The 16102-nt window shown below is 45.3% G+C and overlaps 1 protein-coding gene across 2 annotated transcripts in view; it reads right to left on the minus strand.

Annotated features, from left to right (window-relative positions):
- Positions 1 to 15878, minus strand: part of TRAF3IP2 (TRAF3 interacting protein 2) — a 46659-nt gene extending 30781 nt beyond the window's left edge. The window contains exons 1-3 of one of the 2 annotated variants that reach the window (XM_023513233.1): positions 15590 to 15653; positions 11058 to 11181; positions 1515 to 2351 (exon numbers count right to left, since the gene is read on the minus strand). In XM_023513233.1, the coding sequence (XP_023369001.1) occupies positions 1515 to 2343 (829 nt within the window). In that variant the 5' untranslated portion in view covers positions 2344 to 2351; positions 11058 to 11181; positions 15590 to 15653. Of the gene's footprint in view, positions 1 to 1514; positions 2352 to 11057; positions 11182 to 15589 lie in introns of both variants that reach the window. The other variant, XM_003781595.2, reaches the window with a different exon arrangement.
- Positions 15879 to 16102: the final 224 nt, after the last annotated feature.

Here is a 16102-nt window from a genome sequence, read left to right on the forward strand (position 1 = left end):
AAATTTATGAATTACTCTATTGCTTCATTCACTTCAGGAAGCTTTATATTAAGTGTACAGTACCAATATATAACTGATGGTTGATTACAGCATTTGTGATTATTTCTATAATTTATTTTAAAGCTGGGCACCAGGTCTTTGGTGAGTTTCTTTTCTTTCTTTCTTTTTTTTTTTTTTTGCAGTTTTCACCGGGACTGGGCTTGAACCCACAAGCCCCGGTATATGGGGCTGGTGCCCTACTCCTTGAGCCATAGGTGCCGCCCAGCACCAGGCCTTTGGTCAGACTCTTCTTATACCACTTGAGACTAGTTTTGCTCAGTTTTTATTTGCTATAAAAAAATCACATTTCCTAGCCCTGTGTTCCATCTGTAAAGCTTTATTATTATTTTCCAGTGGCCTCAGCAGAGATTTAACATCAAGAATGGTGATGGACCTTTTATCTCAAGCTAAGACTTTATCACTTTCAGAGAGGCTTACTGAACTGATACACATTATTCATTCACTCAGAAGTAGTTTATTGAAAGTCTAGTATATGCCAGGTGTTGTGCTAAATGCTGGGGAATTATGGGTTGAAAGTCCACCTGTGCAAAAGCTTGCAGTCTGGAGGGGGAGAAGACAAGTGTATTAGATGTCATACTGGTGTCAGGTGTCCCAGCAGAGCCAGAGCACAAGGGAGACAGAGGGTCTAAAAGAGAGTGACCTGAAGAGGTTTCCAGAAGAGACAGCTGAGCTAAGTCTTAAAAGATATATGTGATGTTAATTGTATAACTCTGTAAATGTCATAAAACTGATCAATTTATACACTTAAAATGGGTCAAAGGTAAACTGTACAGTATGAAAATTAGATCTCAATAACATTATTAAAAATTGTATAGAAACTGGGTCAAATGCACAAGAAGGGGAAGACCATCCCGGATAGGAGAAAAGCCTGGGCGGATGAATAGAGATGTGACACAGCGGGACAAGTCAGCGCCTGCCAGTCCTTGGGTGTGGCTGGAATGAGGGTAGATGTGGGTGACTTATGTCTCCAAAGAGGTTTAAGCAACAGAATCACAGGAGCAGTTAGTCTTCATGTGATGGCATGAATCAGAGAGTCTCAATGACACTCTGGGCACTTTCTGGGATTTGGGGGGTGGGGGTGGTTGTCTTTTACTAGCAGCCCTTTCTCTGCCAAGCCCTAGATGGGAAAGAAACTTGAAGAGACAGAAGACCCTGATACGTTTTCTAGAAATCGTTTGGGTCATCTCCTTGCCTCTAGGCAAGTTTCAGTTAAACTAACCCAGGTAGGAGAATCTGTTTTGTCATTAAAGTTTTCTAGAGAGGGAAGTTCCAAGTGAGACAAACTTTATGCTTAAAAAAGCATTCTCTAAAGGCCCCTTGCAAATGGAAAGCCCTGTGAGAAGCAGAATGGCCCTACCCCATGTTCTGACCTGTCTGCTGATCTAGTGATGGGAATCAAACTGTTTTCTTGGCCACCCAGCCCAGAATGTCCAGTGGAGGTGAAGGTCACTTACATGGCACCTGGGGGTCAGGACTTCCAGGACAATAACAATGATAGTTCCTCGGAGCATGTGGGGGAAGATTGGGAGGCAGCATCTGTGCACACACTGGATACCTCTGAGGTTCAAACTGATGGAACTCCCTGGACCTGAGAGGTCTAGGGGGGTCTTGGGAGTAGCACAAGGAGGTGAGGGTCAGTGGCCTTTCCAGCTGCCTGATGCCCAGGACGTCCTGAGGTTGGGAATCATACCCTGTGTCTATTGTAGGCACATCCAGGGCTGCTCGGTTTCTGTAGGGTTGGGGCCGTTGCACCATCTCTTGGCTGCTTCCCAAAGAGTCTGCTGAGGCATTAGGTAAACTTTGGTCTGATTTGTTTGAGTCATGGCCAGTGTCAGGAGAAGCTGCTGAAAGCTGAGATCCCAACCATTGATTACGCTTTTCCATAAATGAAAACTGATGGTCTCGGGGGACAGCTCCAACCATAGACTCAGACTCAGGCTCGCTGGTTGTAGAGGAGCCCGAGGGAAAATCTGTGCTTGGGTCTGGGTGTCTTCTGCAGAAGCTGTCTTCACTCTCCTCCAGAACTTTAGTGCGCAGACAGGTGACCTGCTGGGACACAGGCTGCCGGCAATTTGCAAGCTTCAGGGGCGGAGCAGCTTGAGAAAGGTCTCCAGGGGAATAGTGAGAGGTTTGGGGTACAGACAAGCTGTTGGGTGCCATGTTTCTTATATTTGGAGCAGGTGGTTCTGAGTCGTCTTCCAGGGAATATTCTGGGATTGGTTTCAGCAACTGACTTGGGTACGGTTCTGATTCATCAACCTCCACAGGAATGCTTCGATTCATTCTAGTTTCTGGAACAAGAGAAAACATGCCACAGCCTCAGAAGACAGATCAATTCCTGGAGTCCTCACTCTATAACCTTAAGGGACCTTATTCAGGATGTGGCTTAAATTAACAATAGTTTGACACCACTGTGCTTGCAGAGCCCCAATCACATAGAATTGTTTACTTATCTTCCAGGCAAAAGCACTAATGCTTATTAAGATATTTTATCTGGAAGGCAATTCAAAGAATGTGGCTGGCCCATCCTGTGGTAGAAATCATTCCCCAGCAAGAGGAAAACACAGATGAAAATCAACTGCCAAGTACCGAGGAAAGAGAAATTAGCATAACGTGGGCTGCTCCTGTGTGTTTGGAATACATGATGAAATAAATCTCAGTAACTGATACGGGATGATCTCCAAGATGTATCAAGTGATAAAAAAAAAAGCAAGGTGCAGAGCAATGTGTATGCTCTGCTTCTGTTTTGTGGGAAAAGAAAAAGAGAAGGAAATGGATGTGTATGTCAGTGTGTATCTGTCTGTACAAAACGTGTGGAGGACACACAGACATTGGTACGCCGGTTACCTTAGAGGACGGAATTAAGCAGAGGGAGAGGAGGGGGGAGGAGAGTTTTCATCTTTTGACCCTTTAAAATTTTGCTCCATTTGACTACAGGCAGTCCCTAGGTTACCAACAAGATAGGTTCTATAGGTTTGTTCTTAAGTTGAATTTGTCTGGAAGTTGAATGAAACAGGTACATTTACCAGTGACCTGTAATAGCCTCTGTTCATAAGTGCAAGTTGAAGGTCAGTTAGGTGTTTATAACTTGGGGACCACCTGTACTGCCTAATTAAAACACACAAAAGTTGTTTGTTTGTTTTTTGAGACAGAGTCTCTTTAGGTTGCCCTCGGTCAAGTGCCGTGGCATTATAGCTCACAGCAACCTCCAATTGTTGGGCTTAAGCGATTCTCTTGCCTCAACCTCCCAAATAGCTGGAACTATAGGCACCTGCCACAATGCCTGGCTACTTTTTTGTTGCAGCTGTCATTGTTTAGCTGACCTGGGATAGGTCCGAACCTGCCAACCTGGGTGTATGTGGCTGGCGCCATAACCACTGTGCTACAAGCACCAAGCCAGACAAAAGTATTTTAAAAAACAAAAGGAAGCCCAAGTATAAAACACATTGAAAAACAGTCATAATGACATTTTCCACTTAGATCATGTGGAGGAATTAATTCCCTCTGGGCACTATGCCTGCAATGAAGGTGATAACAACCATCGGTTTGTGATGTGGCAGTTGAACTAGTAAGGCTCACTAAACTTGCATTTAACCCACAGTCCAGGCAATGTTGCTTTTATCTACAAAAATAGAACTTTGAACCAACCTAGCAGAATGTGAGAGAAAACTAGCTTCCCCTTATCCTTAAGTTGGTTGAGATGAAGTGTTGGCTCAAAGGGCAGGAGGGAGGCAGTCTGGGGACAGAGGCTGCATGGCAGGTGTAGTAAAAGAGCAAGCCAGCAAGTGAAAAAGGAAACAAGATCCCAGAGGGTCATTCTGTGCGAGGCCTGCACACAGCATACTTCAAATACCAGGGGGAAGAGGGATTGTGTGTGGATTCATGTGCATTTCAACCACAAACGTTGACTGAGAGGGCTTACTGTGTGTGCTCAAAGTCATAGAGAACCCAAATGCTTGTTCTAAGACAAGTTTTGAAGGACATGACTTCACTTTCTCTGTGCCCAGTACAACAGAACACAACGGTACGCGTTTCGAAATGCTCCCCAACCCTCAGCAGAGGTGGGGACAGCTGTTTGCTACCAAATGTATTTTAACTGCCTATGAAAAGTGACCTCTCTGCTTCCAGCCAAATGAACACTTGGACATTTCTCTCACCCTACTTGCTTTCAGGCTTACCCACCTGCTGCACAACAACCCTTTCACTGTTGCGAGGTACGGCAGGAAACTCCTTCACTTTCCAATGACTGGCTGGCTCTCCCCCCTTCTTGGACTTGCCCTTCCCCTGTCTGTCTCCTCTCTAGCCTGTGCTCAAGCCTTGCTCCTTAGCTCTGCAGAAGCGAAAGCTCATCACCTAGAAATCATGAAAATGAACAAGAACTAACCCCCCCCAAAAATAAATAAACATTTTGACCTTGTATTATTTAAAAATGTGCACCATTCTTCTCCTTTCTTTCTTACGATGTTTTTTTACAGCGACAAAATTGAATATGCCCTACAACGTGCTCTTCAGCTGGCCAGGAAACAAAAGCGTGTTCTCAAGGGCTGGCTGAGTGTAATCTCCTGCGTGCATCTGCGGGCCCACAGCTGAATGGGGGGCAAAAAGTCGCACAAAGTGAGCCAAGTAACAAGAGGACCGAACTCTATTTCTTGTCGTGGAGTCATTTTCACTGCTTGCACTGCAGGTACAACTGTTTATACTTTAATATTATCCCTGGGTTTTCATATGTGAAATGAATACCTTCCAAGTGCTTCCTAACCAAAAAAAAAAAAAAAAAAAAAAGTTGCAAATCCTGCTCTTTTAGCTGAGGGGCCTTCAGGGGCTTGGGGGAGGCTAACAAAGAAACAGGTGGTGAGTGTGGTCATCTCGTATAACTGGAAATCTGAGGTCCATTCTATGGTGGGATTTCTACAGTTAAAACTGGTCTGAAAAAGAACATATGGCCCTTCAGGTGATAGTAAATAAACCTGGCCTGGCAACGAACAACCTATTAGTAAAACGATGAGATTAGTAATCTTTAAAAAACAAAATGGACCCTGATATTTCAAACATGTCACGATCAAATACTCAACCACAAATAATCACTGAGCCCTACTATGTGTCCACCTATATGCTATGTGTCCCGCTTCTGAGGTATAAGATCAGATGATTTTTTAAAACCTTTTACGTGTCTAAAAGTAATACAAAATCTAAGCGGTTCAACATGGTATACAGTGGAAGATCATCAAATTATTTCTGAAGACAAACAAAACATTATTTCTACCTTCAAGTGGCTTATGATCTAGCTCAAGGGAGAAAAACTAAAATACAGAAAAGGCTCTAAAGCCTCTGCGTGTGTGGTTCCCTCTTCATGGAAAACTCTTGTACAGTATTTATAATATATACCAAGTATATATGCATGCACTAAGTGTGTCTTATAAATGCAAACACCTAATAAATTCCTTGTTTGTCTCTCGCCTCTTCCCTCCCTCCAGCATGTAACCATCACAAGGACATGATTTTAGACTGTTCTATTCATAGCTATATTCCTAATACCTAGAAATGTCCCTGCACATAGTAGGTGCTCAGTAAAGATTTGTTGATTGAGGGCCAGGCACGGTGGCTCACACCTATAATCCTAGTGTTTTGGGAGGCCAAGGTAGGTGAATCCCCTGAGCTCGGGAGTTCAAGATCAGCCTGACCCCATCTACACTAAAAATAGAAAAACAAGTGGGCATTGTGGCAGGCACCTGTAGTCCCAGCTACTCAAGAGGCTGAGGCAAGAGGACTGCACAAGCCCAAGAGTTTGAGGTTGCCGTGAACTACGATGCCAGGGCATTCTACCCAGGGTGACAGAGTGAGGTTTGGTCTCAAGAAAAAAACAAAACAAACAAACCAAAAAGATACGTTGAATGAAAAAGTGATGTTCTCTTGAAGGAGAACATCAAGTTATCCGTGGGGAAGGAAGGAGTGTCTGGTGGGCCTAGTCCTCGAGGCTCTTAAAATAACACACATGGGTGAACCTTCCTTCTTTTCTTTTTTCCTCTCACAAATATTTATTGAATGCCCCTTATGTTTCAAGCCCCCAAGGTAGATCTGAGCCATGACTAAGAGGTCCCACCCACAGACAGGGTTGACCACAGCCCTCACTTGTAGACTAAATCTCTCCTGGTTCCAGCAGACTTTGCAATGGAACATCTTGCTCTTCAGCACCTCACAGGGAGGAGGTGAGGGTCTATGCATCTGCAGAGCTCCGACCAGAATAAAAGAAGGTGGGGCATGCCTGCCACTGCTACATGGCCCTCCCAACCCCAGACCCCTGCCAGAACTGGCAGGCCCTGGCCAACCCTGCCAACCTGCTGAGCCAGTCACAGAGAACAGTTATACACAAGGTCACATCAGGGAGCCATAGGCAGATTAATGGGTTATGTTAGAGATGGCAGTTTTATCTGTTTTGTCTTTAATGTCAAAATGTAAAAATATGATGCATTTTTTAAAAATTAGTATCTCACCACTGCTAACCATTTTCCATTGTCCCCTGTTTTCTTCCAGGCCTTCTCCACATGCTGTCTCTGTGTGTGTAACCCTGGTGTGGCCTGTGCTCCAGCATCTGACAACACCAGCTTTCTAATCATGACTTGAAAGGAGGATAGAATCCTGCAGGGACCCAGGGAGCCCTAGTACAGGCCGTGGACTGGATGGTCTCAGGCTCATCAGCACTGTGGCAAATCCCTTGGGAAAGGGAGAAGCTGGAGGGGAAAGAAACTCAGGAGAGATTCAGACTCAGAATCCCCATCTGAGGTTCCTGATACGGAGGCCCAGCCCCTTCACCTAGAAACTCTGAAGTGAGTTATTGTCTAAGTTCCACAGGTAAATAGATTCTCTCCTATGTGGCTAAGGGGAATGTAATCTGCACAATTTGGCAATAACTATCAGAATTGTAAAAGCTTATGCCCGTTGACCTAGTAATTTCACTTTCAAGCACTTCCTCTACACAGATATGTGCATGCTGTATGTGAAGACACGCAATGCAGGAATGTTTATCATAGCAAAGGCCAGAGACAGGTCACACGTCAAGAAAGGTTCTGCTGGGTATTTTTTTGTTGTTTTTGTTTTCAGATAGTCTCTACCTGTTGTTTGGTGCTGTGGCATCATCATAGCTCTCAACAACCTCAAATTCCCAGTCTTAAGCAACCCCCTTCCCTCAGACCCCAAGTAGCTGGGACTACAGGTGTGCACCATCATGACTGGAGGGAAGTTCTTGATATGGTGCTCATCCTCGTCTAGAGCTCCTGGCCTCAAGTGATCCTCCTGCCTCAGCCTCCTAAAGTGCTAGTGTTTCCAGCATCATACCCAGCTAAGGTTCTCATTTCTTTTTTTTTTTTTTTTTTTTTTTTTTTTTGAGACAGAGCCTCAAGCTGTCACCCTGGGCAGAGTGCCGTGGCATCACAGCTCACAGCAACCTCCAACTCCTGGGCTCAAGCGAGTCTCCCGCCTCCGCCTCCCAAGCAGCTGGGACCACAGGCGCCCGCCACAACGCCCGGCCATTCTTTGGTTGCAGCCATCATTGTTGTCTGGCGGGCCCGGGCTGGGGATTCGAACCCGCCACCCTAGGTGTACGTGGCTGGCGCCCTAGCCGGTTGAGCCACAGGCGCCGAGCCAGGTTCTCATTTCTTAAACTATAGTATTATTTGTACAATGAGTACGCACAGCCTTTCAAAAGAAGGAGGAAGTGCTATGTGAACTGAAATTTTACTGTCCCTAAAATTTGTTGATTAATTTATTTATTTGGGGGGATAAATTCTCACTCTGTTGCCTGGGCTAAAGTGCAGCGGTGTCATCATAACTCACTGTAGCCTCAAACTCTTGGACTCAAGTGATCCTCCTGCCTCAGCCCCCTGAGTGGCTGGAACTACAGGAGTGTACACAGGCATGTACCACCACGCCCAACTAATTTTTGTATTTTTTGTAGAGATGGGGGTCTTGCGGTAGTGCTTAGCTAATCTCAAAATCCTGGCCTCAAACAATCCTGCTGCTTTGGCCTCCCAAATGCTAAGATTACAGGTGTAAGCCATCATGCCCAGGCTGTAAGATTTATTTTAAAGTTAAAAAAACATAGAGAGCAGGAACAGTGTCCAACTTAAGATTGTATATGCATCTGTCATCTCATGAGAAATTAAGAGTCGTTGCCTCAGAAGGCAACTGGATGACTCAGAATGGGGTAGGTGAGAGATTTGCTTTTCATAACATTTTATACCTTTTATGTTTTGTACCAAGTACATTATATTTCCTTAAAAGATAAAAAATGAAAAGGAAAATCTCCACTAGTGATTCTGATATTCACAATGATTAAGAACCCATGCAAATGAGGAGCTCAGGAGACCACCGGGGAGAAAATGAACATGTCTCTTAAAATACAAAAACCCTTCAGCAGGGGGTGAGAACACTTGTCCAGGTAAGTATGGGTGGGCACGAGCTGAGGACAGAGGCCAGTCCCAGGGACAGAGAACTAGACAGAACAGGGAAGGTGAGTCTGGTGCTCACTGACCCCAGCTTCAGTAGCTGTTCTCTGCAATCATGCTGCCCTTTGGACTGTGAGCCGCGTTCTAGCTCTGCAGTCTGACCAGCACCTTTCTTCAGCTCGCTCTGTCAGTTTCTGTCTTTCCAAGTCTCTGGCTTTGCTCTCTTTTTGACTCCTGCCTGAGACCGTCCTCTGGGCTCCTCCCCTCTGCCCCAGCAGCCTGGTTTTGCAGATACACTCTTCTGTGACAATGCTCCCCTGGCGTCTCATTCACAGAATTTCCCATACTTCAGCCCCTCTTGCTTGTTTTCCTGTGCTCAGCCCTCAGTCTGCTCCCTTGGGCAGCTTCCAACTCTGCTCATGTGTGTTCCCAGCAACATGTTCCTCCTCTAGCACATCCTGCCGGATGAGTTTCTCACAAGAGAAACTACTGGCCTTCACAGCACTATCTTTCTGATCTTACAGTTTATCAAAATCTTTCTTCTCATCATGCCTGCCTCCCTTGTCACAGGTCCGTTAGACACCTCACCCCCAGGCCGTGTGGGAAGCAGGCGTGTCTCAGGAGCACATTAACAGATCTGATGCCCACCTTCACAGTTCACAGTGGCTTCTGCCTTCCGGATGGGCTTACCCTAAATCAATACATATTTCTAGGATGTGGGGAAATATACAGGGCTTAAATGCAGAGGTTCTGGATTTGGACTCCCTAGGTTTAAATCCTCTCTCTGCCAGCTGCATAATTATATGTGTGACCTTGAAAAAATTACTTAGCTTCTCTGGGCCTCATTTTTCTCATCTGGAAGAGAGGATAGGCAAGTGAGGATAAAAAGATGATGTAAATAAAGTGCTGAATGTAACGCTTTGCCCATATCAAGCTCTCTGAAAGCAATGGTGGGCTATTCTGTTTTTATTTTCACTGCCACAAGTGATTGGCCTTTGGAGTTCTTTTTCTAGACTACGTTCTCTTGGTTTTGATACGGAAGTGCTAACACTGTTCTATGAAGCTAATGCATAGACACCATATCTTTATGAGTCACTTCTGGCAGAACCCACATCATCTCAAGCCTGAGCCACAGGCAGGGCAAATGCTACCACTTTGCCATTCCCATTTTGCAGAGGGTTAGATGCATTAAGTAGCTTTTCCACCACTACTTAACACAGGTGAAATCAATGAGGATTGGTGCAGCTCAGTTTAGCCTACAGATTTCCTAGCTCTTTCCATTAAACTCTATAGACTGGAGTTGGCACACTTCTGCAAAGGGCCAGAGAGTAAATAGTTTATGCTTTAAGGACCACGTGCTGTCTCTGTCTCATATTCTGGTTTTTTTTTTTTGGTAATAACCCTTTAAAAATATAAAAACTGGGGCTGGACACAGTGGTTCACTCCATAATCCTAGTACTCTGGGAGGACAAGGAGGGTGGATTACCTGAGCTCATGGGTGGAGACTTGCCTGAGCTCATGGGTGGAGACTAGCCTGAGCCAGAGCGAGACCTCATCTCTAAAAATAGCCAGGTGTTATAGTAGGTACCTGTAGTCCTAGCTACTCAGGAGACTGGTGTTGTGGTAGGCGCCTGTAGTCCTAGCTACTCAGGAGGCTGAGGCAAGAGAATTACTTGAGCCCAAGAGTTTGAGGTTACTGTAAGCTATGACACCAGGGCACTCTACCAAAGGCAACAAAGTGAGACTCTGTCTCAAAAATAAATAAATAGGCTTGGCGCCTGTAGCTCAACCGGCTAAGGCGCCAGCCACGTACACCTAAGGTGGCGGGTTCAAATCCAGCCCGGACCCGCCAAACAATGACGGCTGCAACCAAAAAAAAATAGCCGGGCATTGTGGCGGGTGCCTGTGGTCCTAGCTACTTGGGAGGCGGAGGCAGGAGACTCATTTGAGCCCAGGAGTTGGAAGTTGCTGTGAGCTGTAATGCCACGGCACTCTACCCAGGGGAACAGCTTGAGGCTCTGTCTCAAAAAAAAAAAAAAAAATTAAAAATAAATAAATAAATATATACAAATTCTTAGCAATAGGTCAGTGCAGAAACAGGTCATGAGCTACCTTTGACCTGACGGTTGTAGTTCACTGCTGATGTAGATTACATTGACAAATCACAAAACAAACCTACTGAAATGGATATACTTTAAAAACCTCCTTATTAGAATCCCTGTTAATATTTATTGAATGGTTACTATGTGGGAAACGCTGTTCTAAGAGCTGTGTATGTATTAACTTACTTAATCTTCATAGCCACCCTACTTGACAGGCACCCTTGTCAGTCAGCCTCATTTTACAGCTGGAGAGTTAAGTTACATTGTCACATGGCCAGTAAGTGGCAGAGCTGGGATTCAAACCTAAGCAGGTCAGTCCCGGAGCCTGTGTACTTAACTGCTTGTATCTGGGTTCGGAGCTCTGGCAGGTATAGCTGTTTGGGAAGGAAAAGGGGATGGGAAAGTTACATGACCCTTAAAACTTCCAGAATAAATATGTTTTTAAGCCATTCACCTTGAGGCTAAGGAGGCAAGGAAACACGCCACCTGTATTCTATAAAAGATTGCCAGGTTGGAAACCCATGGTGGCTTTCCTCATGCCGTTACAATAGAGGATATGGAGGAGACTGCAGAGGCATCTTGATTTGAGAAAAGCACTTGATTGGATCTCATTAAATTTTAATCATAAACTGAATTCATACTAAATTGAAAACTGGTTGACAGAGCACAAACAAAGGGTGATGATAAATGGTGATGCATCTAGAGAAGGGCTATCTTCCAGGGGGTGACTCTGAGGCAAGGACGGATGGGACTTAATGAAGGTGTATGTCCCTGGAAGAAGACAAATAGCATCGCAGGGGCCAGAGGAAGGGCAGGAGTGAGCAGCCTGAGTAATTAATAAGCCACATTAGCAGCTCTCAAATAATCAGGGCCTGGTGTTCAGGAACTGCTTGGATTTTTTTTTAAAGGTTTCTTTGCGGTCACAAACAGGGTTGAAGAGTCCCGGACACACAGCATGAATAGATGAAGGGGGCATTTTATACACACACACACACACACACACACACACGCACGCATATATTTTACAGTTGGGAAAATCCTCAGATCCGATTTAGATCACATACTTTCACTTACAGATTCTCAAGGTTTTACTTCATTCCCCCAAGAGTAATTTTTTTATAAGTGTCTAAAAGTCCTGGATTTGAAAAATCTTTGAACTCATTAATGTTCTTTGTTTACTGCCCACACGCATGCTAACTTTCATACCATCGGTTTGCTTAGGGAAAGGTTGGTTTTGAGTAAACTGTTTGGCCCAGGTTCAAAGTCCAGGGAACAAACACTTCCAAGTATACTCGCAGAATTTCCCAGAGAAGTTCTTCCACTAAGTTTGCCAGAGGATTTGAAACAGTGGTGAGCCCTGGAGACAGGGGAACGTTGCCTGGCTCTGGGCCATAACCCTGCATGGTAAGAGTCACATCAGGCTGAAGGCAGCGCAGCGTGGAATTCCTCCAAGTGACTAAACCGAGGAGGACATGGACTAATGGGACACACTGACTCCACCACGTTGGAAATTGTAATAAACATTTAAGAGAACAACCTCAAACCAGGCCATGATTTTTGTTGATTGTTTTTGTCGTCATCGTTTTGGTTTTTGTTTTGTTTTTCAGATAAGATGGTTTCTCTCAGCACACATCTGTCATCCCTAATTCAATCCAGGTCACAGAGTGAAGGAGAGGAAGAGGGTAGAAAGGAAAAAGGGGGACAGGAAGAGGAAAGGATGAAAAGGAAGACAGAATAGGAGAAACATTAAGTGGGACAACCTTGAAGGAAGTTCCTTTTATCTGCCCTTTATTAGGGAGGAGAGAGAGACTTATTTAAATTGTAATTTGTAGGTATCGCTGGGTAGAAGAAGGGGCAGTTGGAAGGAAGATAAAGAATACAGGTAAAAGGTAAGAGTCTTACGGGTAAGCCGGGTGGCCAGGAAGAGTTTGGGCAGACAACTTAGAATAGGAAGGAAGTCAGAGATGACAGGGAGACCCTGGGGATGACCCTGGGAGAAGGAAAAAGAAAAAACAGCAGAGCCCTGAGCACAGGGAAACAGTGAGGCAGATAGGAGCTGAGTACCCCCCATTGCTGAGAGAGCTGCCAAGACCCCAGGCAGCCTGGGTCTGCGGAGTGGAATTTGGGGGCAGCACATGGGCTGGAGGCTCCAAAATAGCTTGATTTCAGCTGCCTTCCCAGGGAACCAAGCCAAACTGGCACAGCTCACAGGACCACAGTGTGGATGGAAGCCCGCCCTTCCTCAGCTCTGGTATCTGGGAAGGTCACTGCACACATCCAAGTGCACACATGGCCACAGCCAGCTGAGCGGTCAGCTGCCAGCACACGTGGGCTCCTGGGAGCCCTGCTGGATACAAGAGGCAAAGGAAGTGGATGGGAGAAAGGTTTCAAGAACTGGGTTTCAAGAACTGAAGGTATCTTGGTGTTACAATGCATTGGGAAGAAGCAGGAGAGGCTGGGGGGACACCGTCATGATTCCGATCCTCAGATGCTATCTCACAGAAGGACCACAGGATTGTTTTGATAAGGAAATGAGATCAAACGTTAGGGGTCATTTCACGGATCTGAAAGGATTTGAGTTGAATGTGCCTCATCTGTACTCCCTTCTTTTCCTGCAGCAGTGGCCTGCAAGTCACACATGTTTTTAAAGGCTAATCTAAAATTGCCTGCAGCAGAAAAATGATTTGAATTCAGGATATTTCTGAGATTTCCATTTTGTGATGTGTAAAACATAGATTTAATTTAGACAAACCACCCCACCATAATCTATCTTTCTGAATGCCTGTTACAGGATGCCTGCAAATAACGACTGTCTTTTCCTCTTCTATTTATTTTCAGAACATTTGAAAGTTGCTAACTCCTTAATCCTGGGAGAAGCAGGCTCATTTTCTGTCTTTATATCCTCCAAAAATGAGTATCCCTGAGTTCAGAGCCTTTCTCTCCGAAATCTTGCTGCATTGCTCTGACTTCATTCCTACTTAGTCCACCCCATGCAGTGAACAGAGCAGATAACCACGTTATCCATCTCTTGATGCTCTATGCGTGTACCTGCAGCTCCAGACTAAGAATGACTATAGTGTGGCCTTTAAGGATCAAAGCTACAATGGCATCTGGACAACAATTAGCTTGATTTCAGAAAAGGGTGCATTGTTATTTGAAAATACAATCAGGAACTCATTGCAGGTGAAACATCTTGAAACTCCTGTCCTCTCATCTCAAGGAAATAGAAACACCTAAAAACATGACAAAGCACTACACCAGGACCTTAATATCTCACAGTTCAGCAGTGCCAATCAGCCTGTATCAGCCAGCCAGAGCCTGTCTGAACTGTATTGATTGTAAATGCCCCCTCCCAAACAATAACAAAACCAAAAAGTAGTGGTTTGGAAAAGGTTAAGGATTCTGTGTATCCGCCATCTAATAATGTGTGTGCTAATCGTAGTCATCACCCTTAGATGGTACTAGGATGTGTTTCACAGTTTCCTTTCTCCTCCCATCAAAGGCCCCCCACACAGTGACTGGTGGAGGAGTTTCCAGCTCCAGCTAAGTCAGTAACTCTTGGCTTCAGGAGCCTGGCTTGTCTGCCAATTCTTTGGCCTGCCTTGATACTGTGGGCAATGCACAGGATGATTCTTCCTGGGTAACCCAAATGGGACATGAACTAACTCAAGAAATTCCCGGTTTTCTACTATTTGGTTGCAGCCAATCATAACACTAGGATTCCGGGCAACCCTCCCGCAGCGCCATGTGCTCCCAGGCTTTTCCCAGGTTTTTCTGCCTCTTGCTCTGAGTGGGGCTTCATCTTTTGCCTTGAGAGCAGATGAGTGAAACAGAAATCAAAGCAGCTTATGCGAGAGGAGCCTGAGCACCTATGAGGTTTTGGTAGTTTGCTGGGTTCTAGAGGATAGAGAACTATTAAGAAACAAAGTCCTCTTCCTTGACGGGCTAACCAACTGGCAGTGGGAGGTAAAATTATTCTATGTGAATAATCAGTCAACAAAACAAGTCTTCCAAGACCACCCATTACGGCTACCCTCTGGGACTACCCTGGCCGTATTTTGCTAGAAGGTAATTTAGACGTAATCATGTTAGTCTCCTCCTGCTCCCCAACACATGCACTTTACTGATGAAGAAATCCAGGCCTGAGGAGCCAAAGTGAATTGCCTAAGTCACAAAACCACAAAAAGTGGAGCAACTTGAAACCAAGTTTCTTGTCCTTTAAAAAAATTATTTATTAGCCTCTTTTTCTTCTGTTCTTTAAAAAAAAAAACTCCCTATTGTAGCTAAGAGACCATTTTGAAATTGAAAGTCACAAGAAGCTTGATGAGCTTCTAAAATCAAATACTAGCATTTCTCCTCTTGTTTTCCCCGAAGACACTGTCCAACGCCAGCAAATGTCAGGGTTGCTTGGGAGGGATGAGGACTGTGGGGGTGGGGGGGGTGGGGGGAGGCAGCTCACAGCCAGCACAGAGCTCAGCAGAACTTCCTGGCCCAAGAATATGGTGTTAATTTTTTTTTTTTTTTATTTTGCCTGCACGGAAACAGGGATTGGGAAAACTTGGAAGTTCTCCTTCCCACTCTGCCACTGACGTGTTTTGGGGGCTGGAAGCCAATTACTTAATCCTTGCCATCCCTGGCTCCCTCCTCAAAGTGGGGCTTGAATTCTTGATCGAAACGTGTGGGGACACTAAATACCCAAATGAACGGTTCCCAGGCAGCTCCGACTGTACCAGTGCATGGAGCCTCCTGTCCTCAAAGAGTTAACCTGGGCTCGGCCTGCCTGCCTGAAATACTAAACCCCCAACACGCTCTTGCAGGAGAAACGTAACTGTCATTTTCTCAGCCCAAGCTGGTCTCTGTGCGAGCAAGTGAAAAATGGGGAAAGAAAAAACAGAACATTTCAGTAAAGGAAACATAGAATGTTTTGGAAAATAGGTCAGAGGTTAAGAAATAAGGCTAGGCAGGTGGCAACTCTGAGCACCTTACCTTAGACCCACCAAGGACAGACAGACCGGGCCTCGGGGTGGTCGGCTGGCGCGTCCCTCCACCTGGGGTGGTTCTCAGCCTCCCTCTCCAGGCCCAGGTAAGTAGTAGAACAGGCTCCGAAGCAGGAAGTGGAAGCTGTATGCAAATTTCTACAGAGGCTAGGAAGCCTCCGCTCAGAATCTTCCTGTGGGCAGTGAATCAACGGCTAAGTCACTTTATTTCTTAAAACAGAAACCTCCTTCATTCACTAGAAAGGGCCAGTGACGAATTAGGCGGCATTTCTGTTTTCACCACCCAGCTAGGAAGCTGCAGAGGAATGTCCCGGCCTCTGTGTTGTCTCTGTGCGATCTCTGTGCGCTCACCTGAGAGGCTGTCTCAGGGAAGGGCTTTGAACTTGAGCATGAAGATCCTTATTCACTAGCACCTCCAAAGGAGGAGACTCACAGATAAAGGGAGGAACATAAAGCAACAGCTTCTTTCTATCTCCTCTAACTGCTTGAAAATTTGCTGCCG

The sequence above is a fragment of the Otolemur garnettii genome, unplaced genomic scaffold (assembly GCF_000181295.1).
Source record: "Otolemur garnettii isolate 467f Iridium unplaced genomic scaffold, OtoGar3 scaffold00002, whole genome shotgun sequence".
Classification (NCBI taxonomy): domain Eukaryota; kingdom Metazoa; phylum Chordata; class Mammalia; order Primates; family Galagidae; genus Otolemur; species Otolemur garnettii.